We start from the raw sequence: 19,139 nt of genomic DNA, 5'->3' as shown, positions 1-19,139 counted from the left end.
GTTCTGTGTCTGGGATCCTGTGACAAACATTCGTAGAAATTTGATCCTCTTAGACTGGGACGGACATCTTATATAATACAGAACTAAACTAAGGACTAGTATTTTGTGCAAACAGTTGACTAGTAATTACTCGTTCATGTCAGGTGGGTGGTAATTACTACAAGTCACTGCAGTGAAAGCACAGATGCCCAACAATGATTATTGGCAGTAATTATTAAATTGTATCTTTTGGGCCAATTAATTGAAGTGAAATAATTTGCGATGGCACACTGGTATACTACTATGGCACAGTAGTTGAAAACCACCGGTCTATGGAGCTTGAAAAGAAAAGTGCCTGGACTCATTCTTAAATGTACAAAAGAGTTGTATGATAATAGTTAAAACTTTATTCATTCACAAAAAGGTTTATCCATAAAATAGAGCAACATTTGCATGTTTACATCTGGAAGGGTAAAAACAATAAAAGCCCAAAGAAATCGACAACACTGCTGACTGAAGTGTTAGAAATACAAACAGACACGATTACAATCAATAAGAAAAATGTGTTGTCAGGGTAGCAAAGAAGATATGTGGCACACTATTGTTTACATTCATACAGAGCTCCAATAGGGACACTCGTGGGAAGTCTTCAGTAGCAGGTCAAAGTGCAAACCTTCAGAGGTGGAAAAAGTACCTTTGAGTACCAATCTAAGTAGTACAATAAATAACAGCAGTCTTTCAGTGCAAAACTACACAAACACAGATATCATTGCAAACCTTCAGTGGTCGGTAGCTGTGCTTTAAACCAGCTCTTGAACACGACAACTCACAATCAGATTTTCTAAGCAAAACACTTCAAAGTATCCTGTAGCGCAGCAGCAGGAATATAAAATCTGAAGCACACAATCTGAAGCAAGTTACCATCCTGTACACCTGCATTTCCACAGCATCCAGCTACACAACCTCATGAAGGAACTAACATTTAACAGTTTATGAAAGTAGGGAGGCAGAATGGGACTAACAACAGTAGAAATGCACTAAGAAAATCCTTTGGGAGCTGATGGTTGGGGAGTGGGTTCTCAGGGGTGATCCGATGGGTTCCACGGATCCTTGACTGGATTAAAAACTTGGAAGTTTGGAGGCTGGGTCAACACCTCGGGTTATTTATCATGCTGCTCATGAGTATTTTTTCCATGTAGTCTGTTACAATGAGGGAGCATGCTCAGTCTGCAACAGTGTTTCCCAGCACAACGCTGCTGAGATGAGTGATTCACTTCATCCGTCACTGGTTTAAATGCTGTGGCTAACAATGCAAAATATTTTCCAAGTTAACAAAAATTAAACAGATTTGTTTAGAATATAAGCAAATTGATTTTCATTCTAACTGATCCAGTCCAACTTTATTTGGGGCCATTGACGTGCGTGTGTGTGTGTGTGTGTGTGTGTGTGTGTGTGTGTGTGTGTGTGTGTGTAAAACTCTGTAAAAGTGTGTGAAAAACTAAACAACCAAAACGATTAAGAATAAAAGACAAGAAAGTCAAGCATCATTTGTTGCCTCAGCGCAAAAATCTGGTGAATTATTAAATAAAATACAGTTCCTGGAATTATCCTGGAAAAACTATTAATTTGAATCCTTTAGAAGAAAATGCCGTCACTCAGCGTTAACAGAGGGGTGGATGTTTTTTAGAATTATTCAAAAAAGAGATCTTTGGCCCTTGAAGGCGTCCTTCTGGGCTGCCAAACGGATGGTCAACAGCTTCTGAGGCAACATGTGGTCAGTCTATGGGCGTGTGTATGTGGGCACACTATGTCTGGGCAAGCTGCAGCTCCTCCAGCCCATGTTTGCCCAGATGATATCTGGCCAAGTCCTTCCTTGTCACCAGTCCAATCACCTGCAGGAGGTGACAAACCAAAGAAAAAAAAAAAAAAACTAATCAGGACAATCATCATAGCAAAATAAATGTGAAGTATGTGGGGAAATACAACCAAACAAAAATCCTTTACACTGAAACATAAACACACCGTCTTACCCTGTTCACATCATCTGCCACCACCAGGTGTCTCAGTCCCAGGGCTCTGAACAGCTTAAACACACGGGGGAGTGATGTATCCTGCAGACAGAACGATTTGTTAAAGTTTGACTCAGGGCTGCTCAATTAATCGAATTTTAATCGAAATTACGATCTGGGCTTTCAACGATCATTAAAAATGACTGAGCCGATTATTAGCACCTCCCTCGTGCTTTACTCTCGCGCTGCTCCGTGTGGCAAATCGAGCGCACCTCTCGTTTCGAACACGCGTCGCAACAATTAAGAGGACCCGAGGGAAGCTCGGAAAGCTAAGCAGAAGTTATTTGGAGAGGAGAGGATATTTTTGCATCCCAGCCACAAGCGCCTCATCAGAAATAGTCTTCAGCACTGGTGGAAATGTTGTCAAGTGCCTGCGTGCATCCCTGAAGCCTGATCATGTCAATAAGCTGGCGTTTTTGGCTAAAAACCTTTGAGAGGTTGCAGGAACCATGTTTTGTTGAGCCGTTTTGAGATTGTATGGGACTTGGGCCTACTAGTTTTTATTTATTTCTTATAAAAGTTACTACTTTTAGTAAGTTAGTGTCCCTATTTTAAATTTGGTTCAATTTCTTATTTATGTACTTTATCTTTTAGCTATATCTGTTCTTAGTAACTTTGTTCTTATATTCCCTTTTATTGTTGTATAATTAGTGCCCTTAACCTAATGACATATGTGGTACTTTGTTAATAGTCTTTTATTTATTGTCTTAATTTTCCTGTTTTTATTGTAAAGCACTTTGGTGTACCACTGGTCTTTTAAATGTGCTATACAAATAAAGTTGTATTGTACTTTCAATGTTTTATTTTATTTGTGTTCAAGCAGCAACTTTAGTTGACATACCTCAGTGTCAGTTTGATACAATTGTGCATTGTGTGGCTACACAGCTTGCCTTGATGTTTGGTTATTTGTATGCATAAATATTATGCAGTATTTTGAAGTTCACTAAACATAGATGTTTACATTTTTCATTTATTTTTTATATTGCAAACATTTGCACCGTTATCAGTATTTGCACACTATTTTATATTATTTGTTTTGACAATCTTTAAAGCCATTATTCAATACATTGTTATTGTTAAATAAATATCGTCAAATAATCGAGATCTCAATTTCAGTGAAAATAATCGTGATGATCATTTTTGCCATAATCGAGCAGCCCTAGTTTGACTTCATTCAAACAAAACATCAAAAACCATCCTGAAAAGCATTTTAATGAAAGAATGAAAAGAAAACTGTAAACCCACAAATTTAACATTTTGCAGCAGCAGTCTCAACTTACAAGTCTAATCAAATTTGTTGGTGCTTGCACAACTGCAGTTACTGCATCTGTTACCTGTGGTACAGTGTAAGGTGTTGGATTCATAAACTCAGTGAGGTCCATCATGCATTCTCTCTCGTCCTGGGAGACATGGATGCTTTGGATTGGGGGAAAGCGGGGGTAGGCGTCTCTGAAGTCTTTCAGCTGGAGCTTCCTCTGAGACAGCCGGGACCGGGCCAACTCCACAAACACCTGGCAGGAAAGAAGATGGTGCAAACTGGCCTAACTGCAATCAGGTTTTACAGGCTCTCGTATCAGATCGCAGATCAGCTGTTACCTTGTGTTTGAGAAGAACAATCAGCTGAGAGCGCAGGATGAGACCGCAGAGTTTTGCTGGCTGAGTGAAGAGGAAGGTGTTAATAATCTCTTACACTGCAGGGCAACATGTCTCACATTTTTCTCCTGCGTCAACTCCAATCTGCTCTTAAAGTAGCTTATGTACTTTGCTAAAGTGGTGCCAAAAATTGACACAAAGAGACACAAAAACAACGCTTTCCACGGATTTGACTACAAACACCTTAACACGACCTTTTGTTAAGAAACAAAACCAACTACTTAGCAGCGAGCAACCCTTTAACACCTCAAACACAAACTTTCAACAGAAAAACAAACAAACATTCAAACAGTTACCTCATCACTATCCAAAACCTGCACGACAACAGGGAAGCCATTGTGATTTGTTGATGTGTTGCTAAGGACGTCCACGATTGTTCCCACCTTCTCTATCCTGTTGAAGCAGGTGACTGGAGAACTCATCACCTCTCTGGACAGCGAGGAGGACAATGGTGATAAGAAGGTAAACAACAAGAGTGCAAGTACTGATTATAAAATAAAAGAAACAGTGAGAAAAACAAACACAAGTTCATCCATCCATCCTACCTGGCAGTCAGCCAGTGGGAGGTGGCAGGAGCCTCCCAGTGCAGGAAGGGAACACTCTGCAACTTGATGTGAATGTCGTATAAACCCTAAAGCAGGAAAATAAGAGTGGTTAGAGATGCTGTCTGTGCCTTACTTTCCTATCATAAACTGTACACAGTAGATCCAACTGCAATTTCACCAGCAAGGACAACATCCTCAATTCAATCCGCAAGGTTTCTTGAAAGGTTACAGTGGTTGGATTCTACTCTCTAAGCCTGAGACTGAGGTTTTGTGGAAGGCCTCAGTGAGGACTTCCAGGCCGACCAAACCCCCGGGTACAAATGAGTCGTGTAAGAACTGAGAAAAGCGGGGGGAGGGTTGGGCACGAAAATGAGAACAAAAAGCCTACAGTGCAGGAAGCCAATGTATAGGTATGGAACCAGAAGGTAAGTGTCTGAGGCGTGGTCGTGACGTTCAGATAAATCTCCAATTATTCCAGCAGGTTAGGACAAAGTGTCTGCTGTCAGACAAACAAAAACTTTATTTTTTATCTCCTCTCAACAGAAAAGGAAAATATAGGTTTACAAAAGACTAATGTATTAAATGAAATTGAAATTTACGCTAAATGCATTTACTAAGCACTTGCATTCAGATAAAATACAGTAGCATTTATTATGCTGGGATCTGATCACCCTACACTGGACTAACTTCAGCAGTGTGGAGTGAGGAGTAGGTTGTGTCTGTGACTTCACTCACCTCCTGAAAGTAGTCTCCCACTATTTTGGCAATCATGAGAACGAGCATTATGGGAAGGCCGTATGTGACGTTTCCAGTTGCCTCCACCATGATGACAGTCAAACTGAGAGTCATTCTTACAATGCCACCTGCAGAGAGGAGGAAGTATGCAGCACATTGTAGAACAAATTTAAATATTTACAACAATATACATAAAATTACAAAAAATTTTTTTTAAAGTGACAGTTACTCACCTAACTGTGCTGCAGCTCCAATCAAAGCATATTTACCAGGATCAGCCCAAATCTATGAAAATACATGGAGCAAAGTCTTTAACACATGTTAATTGGCATATTAGCTTAATGTAACAATAATCTAGACAAATTAATAAAAATATGCATTTAACATGTTTCAGATAACACCTATTTCCCTATCCCATATTTTTAATAACACAATAATGCTAGCAAGTTTAGTAGGAAGGTTTGTGAAGTAATTAAAAGTTCTCTTTTTTTTTTTTTAAATAAAGACTATTTTCTTCCACTGCTTTGCTAATACTGTCCATGATACCGGTCATGTTAACTTGTTGGGTCAGCTCCATTAAATTTAGCTAGTTTTCAAAATGGGAACTAAAACAAATGTCACTGTGAGGAGCACCAACCGGGCTAGTGGGAGTGAAAGAGGCAAGCAGTATCCCACACAGCCTCCCCCAAGCTGCTCCTATTAGAAGAGACGGGATGAAGACACCAGCAGACACTGCCAGGCCGTATGTCCAACACGCCAGGAAGAAATAGGTCAGAGTAAACAAACCCAGTGTCATAGGGTTGTAACTTCCTTTAAAACACAAACAAAGAAAGTAATTAGTGAGAGTATAATGGTTTAAACAAAGTCACTACAATAGTGCACCATCTTACCCGGCTGATAGTGGAAGAGACTACGAACGCTTCTCTCAGGAGTGTTAAAAAATGCTGTAGCCATGGAATTATACTCGCCATCTGCACAAAACAACTAAACAGAGACAGAAAAATGATGCATGGCACAAAATACTCAAGAGCCACAAAATGAAGGGCTTAAGACAGAAACAGAAAAACTGCTTATCACGTCTGATTTTATTAGGAATCGGATGCCCACAGTGCCTAAATACAAACATGATGTCACAATTTTGCTACCCAATCAGAAGTGAAAAAAAAAAAAAAAATCTATAAAAGCATAAACTATTATAACATTTAAATCTGGTATTGCTTCCATCATCTGAGCTTCTAATCTACAGCTAGTCTCAGTCACAGTGCACTGAACCAAAACTGTTCCCGGACATTCTGTTTTCTAATTAGCAGCAAACATGGGAATGATTGAATATAAAAGAGACATCTGAATGTCTCAACCAATTTTCATGGTAATACATAAATTCTTAAAATGTTGCACTCTATGAGAGAAACATCCTGCATCCCCTTAGATCCCTTTAAAGTACCGTTTTTACGCCATGCTGGTAAACTTTATTGAAATGAAACTTTACTGTGAGGTTAAAAAGTAGGAAGTGCCAAGGATCATTATGAGCAGGGTCCTCTACAAATCTGCACGTGCTGGTCTTAATTTGCTTTGTCACACATTTCACCATCTCCCCGTCCATCTTAAAACTAATCCTGCCCGGCTCTGCTGTAACACTGTGACCCATATTTAGCGTTATTATGCATCATCATCTAAATCGAAAAAAGCAGCGAGAGAGTGTTTTCAGTCAAGTGGAAACGAATGTGGGTGTACCTGCAGTGAGTACTCCTCATTGCGCTCGGGCCCCAGAGGCTGACAGTCGTTGGAAAAATAAATCATGGTGAATGACACTGCTGCGGTCACAGCAGCCACCAACAAGGCCTCCATCACTTGCAAACATGGGCGATGCACATACCTAACACACAGACACATAAAATTTAGACATTTTCATGTACAACGCCACGCCCTAATCTGCTCTGCGCTAAAATGCTGACACATTGCTGATCTCTCAGTTTGGACTTTCCCAAATAAAAAAAAGCAGCTCTTAGTCCAATAAAAACAGATGAGAGGGAAACAAAGCTTCTTTGACTTTGTGTCTCTTCAGGCCATGTGACTGGAAATGTCGAGTGTAATTACTGCTCAGAAATGTGACAGAAATACAAACTTCCTTAGACTCAGACCAGAGGAGTTATTTTTAGAAACAAGACCGTCCAGCCAGGCAAATATTTTATTTTCAAGTTTATCTTTAAAGAAATATTAAAGATAAACTTTGTTTTGTTTTCAGACTGCTTCAATTAAGTCTTTCTTTTTTTGGTTGTTTTTTTAAAAGGATCCATTAGGCTTATTTGGAGGGTTAAGAGTTGCATATCAAAATTTTCCTCATTTATCTTATACTGGGCCTGTGCAGCACCTCAGTGCACTCACAGCCTCGAAACAAGCCATTAAGCAGTTTTAGCTCCTCACCACAAGTCATCTCTCGTCTTACTGGTTACTCTCGCACACAGAAGGAACAGCAGGTAAGTCGGGTTTCTGCGCTTACAGACAGAGCCGTGTGACTGACGTGACCAAATCGGGCATGCCTCCTCTCTCCCTTTCTCTTAATACAGACTTTCCACCGTGGAAAGAGTATAAAAATTGCAGATATGAAATCAAATCCTCAGACCACCTGTTTCCCCATTTCCTGTCAATTAATATTGTAAATAAACTGACACTCATTTATTAAAAATCTGGTGTCATGACAGTTGGATTTAATGTTTTGATTATGATTGAGAATGAATAAGCATTAGCAAACTACACACAGTGTGTATTATATTAAGATCTGAGTACATTTATATCAGCCAGCTCCAGAGCAGGAAGCCAGGAACACTTCTCAGTACGAGTCGTCTCCCACATTAGTCAGCCTCCCGGTGATCGTACCTGTTCTTATACTGAGGCTATTTTTACACATGTCAATCACAAACTTCCGAGAATCCATTTTAAGTCTTCTCTTAAAAAACCTCATCTCGCACCCCACCCAGTCTGTGTCAACCAACAACATTTTCAAGCTCTCCATGTGATGTTTTTGTTGGCACAATGCACACACATGCTCTTCTTTATTCACAACCTTTGCTGAAATATTTCCTTTCTGAGTTAATGACAGTTTGGTTTGCATTTGCTTGAGTCCTATCTAAACTTTACCTGATCCTGAAGATAGTCAGCCAGTAGTTGAGTGAATTAAAGAGCGCTCCCAACAACCCACCTGCACAGGACAGGAACGGAAACAAATTAATGAAATGAATAAACAGGAGCGATAGTGTAAGTGAAATAGAACAGTGGTATTGTCATCAGTCTGAGAAACATTTAGAAGTGACACCCACTGGGTGCAGGACTGATGATCGATTTGCAATATGCAACTCTCAGGAAAATAAGAAGAAAAGAAAAATATTGATCAAAGAAACTGGAAAGGTTGGATGCAAATGAGTGTGACTGATGAGTTGATGCGGAACTGGCAAAGAATTAGACGATGATTCTCATTCCTATTCAGTGTTTGGGGTCTCTGATTATGCAGTGAACTATTCCCGAGCAGCTCATGTTATGTGTTGGGGGGCACTGTGCTTCTAGGGAAGATTAGTGGCAGGAAATGCCACCTCTAGGCATCATTGGTTTTAGGTTGTAGCTGATAGTGTATACCAAAATGGACCACATGAAGAATTGTGCATATTTGTAGAAATTAAAAACAAAACAAAAAAACTTTACCTAAAGCTCCCATACACATGAACAAAGGAATCTCGTAGTAGTAATAGGCCACACTCTGAAAAGAGACAAAAGTCGGTGCTTTTACATTGACCACAAAAATTAATTAACCTCAAAAAGCACACTGTTTATGTTTAATGTAAGTCTCTTACATCACTTTCAAAGCGTCCAAAGTTAATGAGACCTGGATTGGAAAGGTCTCCTGGTTTGCCATGATAGATACTGAGGAAGAAGTTCAGTGTGAAGGTGGAGATCATGGAGGCAAAGAACTGCAGAGGAGGAGAGCAAGCATTTAGGAGATGTAGGAAATACTAAAACTTATCCACTTGTGTTTTAATCAATCTTTTAGCCAACTTTTTAATTTTGTTGTTTAAGCGACAATGACAGTAAAGATATTCAGTTCAATTTATTAGACTTCTGGATGAAATGCTGTTGATTCAACATATTGTGCTCACTAATAGGGGTTAATGCTCATTTCATGACTTACTATCCTCCATGTGAGCATCTGGTTCCAGAAAGAAGCTCCCTCCTCTAGAGAGAACAAAACTCCGCCTGTCGACCACAGAAAGAGAGTTTAGAAACCAGAATAGCATTACATTTTTATATATTCATTTTGTTTGTTTTTTCCTTCAGACTGAAAAAGTGACTTGGAGAAGTGACAAAACACACTTGTGTGCAGACCAAAACAACCACACAGAGACCCTTCGGAGGAGGTAGTGTCAGTTTGTTTATGGTGTGAACATGATCCAAGCCAACTACCAGGTGTATGTTAAAGTTTGAGCTTAAAAATGTCCCGTTGCCCTGTGTGCTTTGTATTCTCAACACAAGAAGGTGCTATAGATGTGCAAACGTCTGTACGGGTTAACAGCTAGCTGTTAAGTAAACATAAATTACTGGTTTTCTCACACAGCACCTTCTTCTTGTATTTAATTTTTATTAACCCTATTATTATTTTATTAACACATCTGGCAAATGAGTGGACTGAACATTCTCATGTGGTTTCCAGTGACACATTTCAGTTCACTTGGATTTTTCTGTGTGAAAACAAACCAAACCACAGGGTTAATCTACAAATTTTTACTCAGCTGATTCGGACCAGAGTAAACAAACTACAGGTGTGATAACACCCTTAAACTAATCCAGAGTTAGCAAGCGTGATCACAGCAGCACTCTTCACACGATAACCTGATCAACATGCACAAGGCAGCTTTATAATCACAGCAGGCAGTTATCAACAGACTAATAAGAGTATGTCAGAGGGTTTCTGTAGATCCCAGTGCATCAAATTTAAGACTTCTAAAGATCTTATTATGCAAACTATTATTTTTTGTTTGCTTTTAGTGTGGGCATATATAATCATACTGTTGTAGAGCTTAAAGCAGCTAAACTTCACACACAGCAAAAGCAGATTATGTGTTTTTACCAACTGGTGCCCCAAAAGCAGCAGAAACTCCAGCAGCAGCTCCAGCAGAAACAAAGTCCCTCTTTTCTGTGTCTCTCCGGAAGTATTCAAACATCTACACAAACACGCATATATTTCATATTATTAACCACTCCTATTGTCAAACACACACAAACTTAGTATATTATGATATATGGAGTTTGTCACAATGTCAATCGATGTGACACACTAAATATATACTGTGACCCACAAGCATGTTAGTGTTCAGGATCTCAACACACGCTTACCTTGAAGTCCCGTTTTAAGGAGGTGCTTCTGCCCTGTGAGACTCCCGCAGCTACAACACCACCAGAGTGAATCATGGGACCTTCCTGACGATCGTGGGCAAACAAGAGGACAGCTTTAAAAGCTTTTTTAAAAATGTGTTTCAAATGTGTTTAGAACACAGTTTGAGTGTATGTTTACAAAAAGATGAAGGATTTTAATATAGTTTACCTTTCCAACAGCAAGACCGCCAGCTACTGAACATATAACGCCAATCACTTTCACCACCAGCGTCTACAAAGAACAACGGGACATAAAGATGTAAAGGTGGATCTAGTGTAGCCATTATTCTAAGTTACTGGTATTTTACGTGGCCGTACCTTGAGCCGTACCACCCTGGGAATCTTGACTCCATTTAGGTAACATTTTATCTGAGGAATACCACTTCCAGCTGCTATTGGCTACAAGAGAAAGAACAGGAAAAGATACATGTGAAGACTCGTGGTACACACAGTGCCTCATCACATGCTAGTAAACCGCACTGTCACAAAAACAGAAACACATTTAGCTTAAATTATCAGTATTTCAAAGAAGGACTCAGACATTGACAGACGTGCTATTACTAACCAAAAATCTTCACTTCCACAACGATTTGAATAGTTTGTAGCTAAGGAATATGTAATAGAGCAACAAAAAAGGGGAAAAAAAGCAAAAGCTTTTATGTCACACTTCTCCAAAACCCATTCTTGCACTTGAGGAATGTTATTATTAAACCACACAAATGGGGAAGAAGTGGTTCCAATTCAAAATTTAGGCTAATCAGAAAAGGTCAAGAATATTTTTGCTTTCTGTCTTACCTCAAAAAACGCAACCATGATGCCCCCCACCAGGACGAAGGCACAGTTGAGAACGGCCCAGAGGATGAGAGAAATAGACAGCCCACCCACCTCTGTAAACTTTTCAATGTCTGTGAAGGCTCAGAGTCAAGGAAGTGTCCTTTTTTTCCTGAAATCACTTGAGTGATTTGGAGAAAAATTAAAGTTCCTTAAGCCTTGCATATTTACGTGGTACTAAAAAATAGGACTAAAAAGCTGTACACGTCTAAAGGATACTCTCTTTAATAACTTGATATTTGTACCCAGCCAGTTTCTCCACCATAATGTCTATAAAACAGGCGATGAGACCCGTTAGAATGCCAATCAGACCGCAGATTACCCAACGACTGATCTCCAGACAGCGGAAACCCTAAAAACACAAGATGAGAAGACAAGAAGTGATGCAGGATAAAGCAGCCAGACACAAGACTCGAGACAGAAAGAAAATAATGGAGTTCATACAGAGCCCAGGCAAACTACCATTTCTGCAAAAGATTCCTGCACCACTCACCATGGGACTCATTCTTCTCTCCTCTTCAAGAAAGAGCTGGTTTTCAATGTTGTCATAATCCAGACTCTACAATGAAACAGACAGATGAATACATTTCATTTAATCAAATACATCTGTAAAAAACAACAACACCCACACAAAAGCTCTTCCTGCTAGGTTCAATTGTATAATCTATTTAAAGAAACTGACATCCAAAAATCTGACCAATTTTTGTGTGCATTTTTTAGATGTATATACAAAATTTCAAAGACAATACAAAGCATATCTCCTGAAGTACTGACAGTTCCACTTTGCTTAAGAACATTACAAACAGTTGCATCTTTATAGCTGGCTCAGTCTTTAGTTTCTTCCTTAAGATGGCAAAAAAGGACATTTTCACTTCTTGTGAAAACATCAAAGTAACCAAGTGTAATCCAGCTTATTCAAGACTTATCAGAAACACAGGATTCTGATTGGTTAACAGCAGTTTTACCTCATATTTAAGTGACAGCAGCTTCTCGTTGTGTGGGATCTCTTTCGGTCGGCCCCTAATAGGGTCCTGCAGGGGGCGAGGAAAAAAAAGCATTAACGCATCACCTCTGACCTCAGTTATGTGGCTGGAAACTATTTTACTGCCATTAAAACATTTTACATACAGCAGCAGGGAGTGGAACAATGAATCACAAGCATCAGATGCATTTTTTCTTACTCAGAAGAAAATTAGGGGACAGGTTTGACAATCAAAAGTTTTCTTAACAACTCAATCCCAGCCAGTTTCTCCAGAAAGTCTACATCATAGCTGTAACCACAAACCCCTCTGAAACACTACAGTGTAACCTACGCCATAACCACACATGTACTTCTCAAGAAATGAAGCTACAATAATAATTGTAGCATCAATCATAATCTTAGCATCAATACAAGGAATCACAGATGACAGTAAATTCCTGGTGGATGAATTGCTGATGAATTGTAAAACGCGCAATGGCAGTGCCTTTGTTTTCATATGCACATGGCGGAAAAAGCGTGCCGGCGACAGAGAGTGAGAAGGGCGAAAGCGGATTGTTGAATGAAACGGATGAACCAGAATTGCTTTATAAAAATGCTGCAATTTCAGTGGTGATGAACTGGTTTAGCTTTCGTCCATCAGATACACAACAAAGCACTAATTTTGGTAGAGCATGCTAGCGGACCTTCGTTATTACCGCGTTTTTTGGAAAATACGGCACACTTAAAATCAATTCTTCGATTTTTCTGAAAATCGACAGTGCCCCTTATAATCCCGTGTGCCTTATGTATGAATTCTGGTTGTGTTTACTGACCTCGAAATGATTTTATGTACACGGCGCTCAAAAATCTGTCAAATGTTTTAGTACGACTTTGCTAAGCTACAAACCCGCACCGCTTGATGGATTGTCGGAGCATTACGGCTATCGTAGGCAGGAGCCTCGCGGAGTGATACGTACTGTGCTTCAGCATAGTATTACAGTATTGTGTGTGTATAACCTCTTTTTAAGTTTTGTGGATATTATACACGGTTATGCTGAGGATATGTCGGCCAATTTCCACTGGAAATGCCTTTGGAAATGCCATCAGGCAGCCTTCACACCTCCAACGGCCCCAACAATAGAGGCACTTTGGACACTAATTCCCCCACCTCTCCCCCCTCCATAGAGCCATCACCACCTTCAAACTGTTCACCTACAACACCCCCCTCCTCACCCCACACAAAAGAGGATTTCACACCACCTCCTCCCACCACAACTCTTCATATTCATGAAGCAGATGTGAGGAAGCAGTTTAAGAGTCTGAATGCTCGAAAAGCTCCCGGCCCAGACGGTGTGTCTCCTGCCACCCTCAGACACTGTGCAAACGAGCTGGCCCCAGTGTTTTCTGGCATTTTCAACTCCTCACTGCAGGCATGTCATGTGCCTGCCTGCTTCAAGTCCTCTACCATAATCCCTGTCCCCAAGAAACCTAGGATCACTGGACTAAATGACTACAGACCCGTGGCTCTGACATCTGTGGTCATGAAGTCATTTGAGCGCCTAGTTCTCTCCCATCTCAAGACCCTCACGGCCCCCCTCCTGGACCCCCTGCAGTTTGCATACAGAGCCAACAGGTCTGTAGATGACGCCATCAACATGGCCCTACACTTCATCCTGCAGCATCTGGACTCCCCAGGAACCTACGCCAGGATCCTGTTTGTGGACTTCAGCTCTGCCTTCAACACCATCCTTCCAGACCATCTCCGAGGCAAGCTTTCCCAGATGAATGTGCCTGATCCCATCTGCCGGTGGATCACTGACTTCCTGACGGACAGGAAGCAGCATGTGAGGCTGGGAAAGAATGTCTCAGACTCTCGGACCATCAGCACCGGCTCCCCTCAGGGCTGTGTTCTTTCTCCTCTGCTCTTCTCCATGTACACCAACTGCTGCACCTCCACCCACCAGTCTGTCAAGCTAATCAAGTTCGCAGATGACACCACCGTTATTGGGCTCATCTCGGACGGGAATGAGTCCGCCTACAGGAGGGAGGTTGAACGTCTGGTGTCCTGGTGCAGCCACAACAACCTGGTGCTGAATGCCCAGAAGACAGTGGAGATTATTGTGGACTTCAGGAAGCACACAGCCCCACTCCCCCCCATCATCCTGACTGACACCCCCATCACCTCTGTGGACTCATTCCGCTTCCTGGGTACCACCATCACCCAGGACCTGAAGTGGGAGCCCACCATCACCTCCGTCATCAAGAAAGCCCAGCAGAGGATGTACTTCCTGAGGCAGCTGAAGAAATTCAACCTGCCAACACGGACGATGATGCAGTTCTACACTGCAATCATCGAGTCCATCCTCACCTCCTCCATCACCGTGTGGTACGCTGGAGCCACTATCAGGGACAAACAGAGACTGCAGCGTGTTGTGCGCTCTGCTGAGAAGGTGATTGGCTGCAGACTCCCATCTCTGCAGGACCTGTACACGTCCAGGACACTGGGGCGTGCAGCTCGGATCTCAGCTGACCCTTCTCACCCTGGACACAGTCTGTTTGACCTGCTCCCCTCAGGCAGGAGGCTCCGGTCCATTCGCACCAGAACCTCTCGCCATAAGAACAGTTTCTTCCCCTCTGCTGTTGGACACATGAACAATAAACGTACGACTGTTCCCACCACTAACACATGACCCTACGCTGTGTTCACTGCATCATTCCATGTTTGGCACTGATCACCACCTGCACTCATGTATATATCTTTCTACGTAGCACTTTTAATTCTTATTCTCATGTATATATCTCATGTATATCTCATGCACATATCTTTCTACGTAGCACTTTTAATTCTTATTCTTACTTTTATTTTTTCATGTCTATTTAAGCGCAATTTATGACAGTATGTTTGCACTGAAGCACCGCAGCAATTTCCTAATGTTGTAAACCTGCTCAACATTTGGCAATAAAACCCTTTCTGATTCTGATTCTTTTGGTTAAACTTTCAGCAAGGAATTTGCATTTGCACTGTTAAATTTTTATATAACTTTAATGCACATAAAAAACAGCTGCTCGTTTAATTTGAAAATACCTTGATTTTTTTTTTTTTGCACAAATAAAGTTGTGGAGTTGTAAAGTATCTTGTCTAGTGTCAATTATATCGTCAGTTATATCGTTATCGCAAATTTTCAAATCTATATCGAGATAAATATTTTTGGTCATATCGCCATGCTCTAACCTGGATGATTGAGAACCTACACAGATGGGGTTTTTTTGGATATTCAGTGACCTCCACTGTCACTCCCTTCCCTATTCCAGCCCACTTGTTAGCTAATCAAACTCAGCAAATGCATACATCATCCGCTTCCCGCAGCGAGACGACAGGATCTTGTGAGGCTACACAAGAGCACATCTGCGATGTGTGAAAACCCCTCTCCCTGTCCAAATATAAACACGTAGGCAGAAGGACACATTTGCAGCACCATAAATTACGCTTTAGCTTGCCATCCATCTGTGCAGCATGCAACTAAGTAAAGAAATTACTTTCACAGAGCCACAAACAAGCTGGAAATAACATTTTGTTTATCATACTCAAGCAAATCACAAGCCTGAAATCATATTCCAGCCAGTCAGCCAATGAAAACATAACTGAATCAGATGGTTTGTGTGAAGAAGCAGAACAGATGGGACATCCTGTCGTGCTAACAGAGGCTCAAGTATCAGTATGTGGTCCTGTGTGTCAGAGTGTATGTATGAGGATTTCTTGTCCTGGTTTAAGTATCCTAAGCCTGCAAAGAAGTAGTTAAGTAAAATGTAATGAATGAATGTAATGAACATATATTCAAATGCATGGACTTGATCAATTTGCTATTTGCAGTGCCTCACAGTGGAAACCAGCAGACAGTTTCCAATCACGTTCCCCTAGTGAGTCAAGCATCACTGGACTATTCTGGCTGGTGAGCAACTAATTTCTGTGTAGGTTTTCCCAAATCATTCAGAGGGAAGCAGCTCAGTCTCAACCTTCAACTTTATCTCAGTCAAGGCATTGGCACAGTAAACAAATATGAGCATGTGGCTGAATTGCATTAGTCACAACTGCAGTGATTTGCTGGGGAATGCTGGGAAAGATTATCGTGGTCTAAGAGGCTAAAACAAGAACTGCTAATAAAGGGAAATAGAAGAGAAAAAGACAAAGAGAGAGCGGAGATGTTGGGAGCTCAAACTTTACCTCTTCTGATGTTATATCATCTTCCAAATCCACCGTGCTGAATCTGCCTATCCGAAATACACTGCCTGATCCGGACAGCTAAAGACATCACAGACAACAACATAAATATATGAGTATGGCCATGTGTAGGACTTTTCAGGATGATATGTTACATTGTTAACTGCTGGTATCCATTTAAGAAACTAACACAAGAGTCTTCTCCCCTCTCCTTGGAGACTAAAGTCTATTTTTGGACATCTTTTGATGTTGGACTCATATGAAATTATACATGTCAGGTAAGATTTTTAAGAGTAAGAAGCTCTCTATTGCTCCCTTTATTGAAGAAATATTCGACTTCAAAACAAACAAAAAATCTACAACAGAAAATGCACACAAAAAGCATGTTCTTTTCCATACCTGTACATTTTCTGATGCAAATGAGAAAACATCCATTTTTGGATGCGCATATTTGGAAGGGGATTAACGTGAGACTCTACTTTCATGTTGGCTAATGCCACACAGGCAGAAACGGTAACAGTAAAAAAGGAAGTTGGATTTTCCAGAATATTTCAGTATTACTCTGACAGGCAGACGTCTGCAGGTCTTGTAACTGGATCGTGCTGGGATAATCACACTTCCCAAAGCAGTCACATTACAGTTTACCTGTAGCCCAGGTAATCCAATTTGTCCCAGGATGTTTTCCAGCGTCAAACAGGTTAGGAAATAATGGAAGTAACAGCGAATGACTAGCAATAATCTGATTATTTTCCAGGAGGACTGAAACAAATTATGAGCATCAAGTACTTTATTTGAATAGGCCTAATTCTATTACTTTCGCCCTCTAAACCCAGTCACAAACAAAACTTGTGGTTGCATTTACCATCCAGAATTGCAAACCAAAACACACTCTGCATGTTTGGTGGTTTTCTCTTGTTTTGATGTGTACTCGCCGTCTTCGTGAATTCTTGCACACTTCCATCCTCAATTCATTTGACTTTATGCTCAAATGCACTCTGGGTCAAGTCATGTTGCTGCTATATGAGTAACAGTCACCAGACATCAACAACACCTCAGTAAAAACTGTGTGCGCGGCCGTGCATTAAAATGATTAAAAGCATTCATAGCCCATGCAGTATTTATAAACATGAGTCAACATAAGCTTAGGATAGCTAATAAAACATGACACAGCATCTTCTTAGGGAAGCAGCGGAGGTAATAGCTGTTAAGGTAAATTAGCCACCATGCTAACCTGTCTGGAAGGTTTCGGTATCTCAGAGCCGTTGAGTAACGGTGTCCCCTCCCCGGTCAAACCGGAGTCGTCGCCCCGGCTGGACCACGACACTTTCTTGGTGATGTTAGCCATGGTGGCTCCCCGCTAATACGCCGAGCTGTCAATAGTTCGCTTCATTAACGTCAGCCGTCGTTGCCTAACAACTATTATTCTCTCTCAACTCCCCATGATCATTTCTGCAACTCGTGACGCTTTGTAAGGTTCGCGTGCAGGGTCAAAAACAATCCTGGGGCGCGTTGGCTGCTGGGATTTGACGTTTTTCAGTATTTCAGACTCCAGAAAGTTATGGCAAAAAATTATATTATATTATATTATATTATATTATAAACAATAATTAGGTGACTAAAGACTGTATATGGAAGTAAACTGTATTATTTTCATCTGAACTCTAACGCAGCCAGACTTTACCATTTCAGAGGAAATGGGAGTGCCTTTAACTTGTTGCAGCTCCAAAGTTTGTTCCCTTCATTTTAAATATATATAATAATAATACTTGTTAGTTAACATGTCTACAAAGAACGTAGAGGTTATGCCTGTTATTAACACCTGTGCAGTGGTAAAGGGGTAAGATGCAAAAAATTGTTTTGAATCAAGAACCAGTTCGAGATTTTAAAATCCTGCATACCTCCAAGCATATCAGTTCCTTTTTATCAATTTTTTCTGCACTACAATTATTTCAAACTTACATGTAATGTAAATAGTTTTGATGAACCTGAAAAACTGTCACTCAAATTTTTTCCACATGGAAAACAAAGGAAAATAAATAAGAAGATTTTAAAAATACATAAAGCTAAAAAGTAATTAATAAGGAATAGGGGCATAAAAGAATTGCTAATGAAAAGGGTATCAGTTTGTGAAATACCATAAGCTTCATTGTTTCATTTGATTTAGCTATAACAATGTGACTTGCACTTGCAGAGGGAAAGCATTGGATTCATGGAGAGTCATGGAGAGCGGAGAGTTTTTATTCATAAGAACATTATTGATATTCACATAAGCTGCTAAAGTTCAGTTTGCTTGATACATTGGCTATTAGAAAAACAGGCAAGAAACAAGGTAAATAGTAATAAGTAATAATTATATGTGTAGCATGTATCATACTGTGTATAGATTTTAATTTTAGAGTAACACAGCAAAGGCAGCAGGCGTGAGTAGGCATATAAACTTAGTTACAGTCTCTTAGTTAGTTTGCGGCACTCGCTATTATAACGCTAGTTTTGAAAGTAGTTTTAACATTATAATTATATTATAGTTTGTTTCAGTAAGAATACTTTGAAATCTTTATCAAAGCATCCTTTATATTTGTGTAGCTATGATTATTATCACATAGAGTGGATTCTGGCATTCTCCAGCTGTCCTGGTCTCAGGCTTGACCCTGCTACAGAGTCCACGAATAATAATACTTCTATAAGTGCTGTAGTTAAAGTAGAAACTGATAGCACGGTAGTGTTTA

General features: G+C 40.4%; 1 protein-coding gene and 1 long non-coding RNA gene across 2 annotated transcripts in view; one reads left to right on the top strand and one right to left on the bottom strand.

Moving 5' to 3' along the window:
• The window catches only part of LOC308410825, an 88,490-nt gene that overhangs the window by 12,757 nt on the left and 56,594 nt on the right, over positions 1-19,139 (top strand). The gene's annotated exons all lie outside the window — the stretch shown is intronic.
• Positions 482-17,890, bottom strand: clcn7 (chloride channel 7). Its single transcript, XM_080904470.1, has 25 exons — positions 17,645-17,890; positions 16,417-16,494; positions 12,199-12,264; positions 11,727-11,792; positions 11,453-11,585; positions 11,198-11,307; positions 10,721-10,801; positions 10,572-10,634; positions 10,364-10,447; positions 10,098-10,191; positions 9,162-9,226; positions 8,827-8,943; positions 8,678-8,732; positions 8,120-8,180; positions 6,716-6,857; positions 5,872-5,965; positions 5,619-5,791; positions 5,215-5,266; positions 4,982-5,109; positions 4,247-4,332; positions 3,998-4,130; positions 3,645-3,704; positions 3,383-3,559; positions 2,010-2,090; positions 482-1,871 (listed from the first exon to the last, which is right to left on the bottom strand). Exons 1-25 carry the CDS (start codon positions 17,756-17,758, stop codon positions 1,785-1,787), a joined length of 2,400 nt encoding a protein of 799 aa, XP_080760596.1. The 5' UTR covers positions 17,759-17,890; the 3' UTR covers positions 482-1,784.

Source organism: Rhamphochromis sp. 'chilingali' (genome assembly GCF_963969265.1).
Source record: "Rhamphochromis sp. 'chilingali' genome assembly, chromosome: 15".
Taxonomy (NCBI): Eukaryota; Metazoa; Chordata; class Actinopteri; order Cichliformes; family Cichlidae; genus Rhamphochromis; species Rhamphochromis sp. 'chilingali'.
This window is presented reverse-complemented; position numbering and strand designations above follow the sequence as displayed.

Bases quoted from the DNA above. Each gene is read 5' to 3' on its own strand.
- clcn7 (XM_080904470.1), bottom strand. From the start codon at position 17,758: ATGGCTAACATCACCAAGAAAGTGTCGTGGTCCAGCCGGGGCGACGAC. The intron at 8,944-9,161 runs GTAAGTCATGAA...CCTCCTCTGCAG, and splicing joins AGATGCTCACATGGAGGATA to TTCTTTGCCTCCATGATCTC. The intron at 1,872-2,009 runs GTAAGACGGTGT...CACCTCCTGCAG, and splicing joins TGGCAGATGATGTGAACAGG to GTGATTGGACTGGTGACAAG.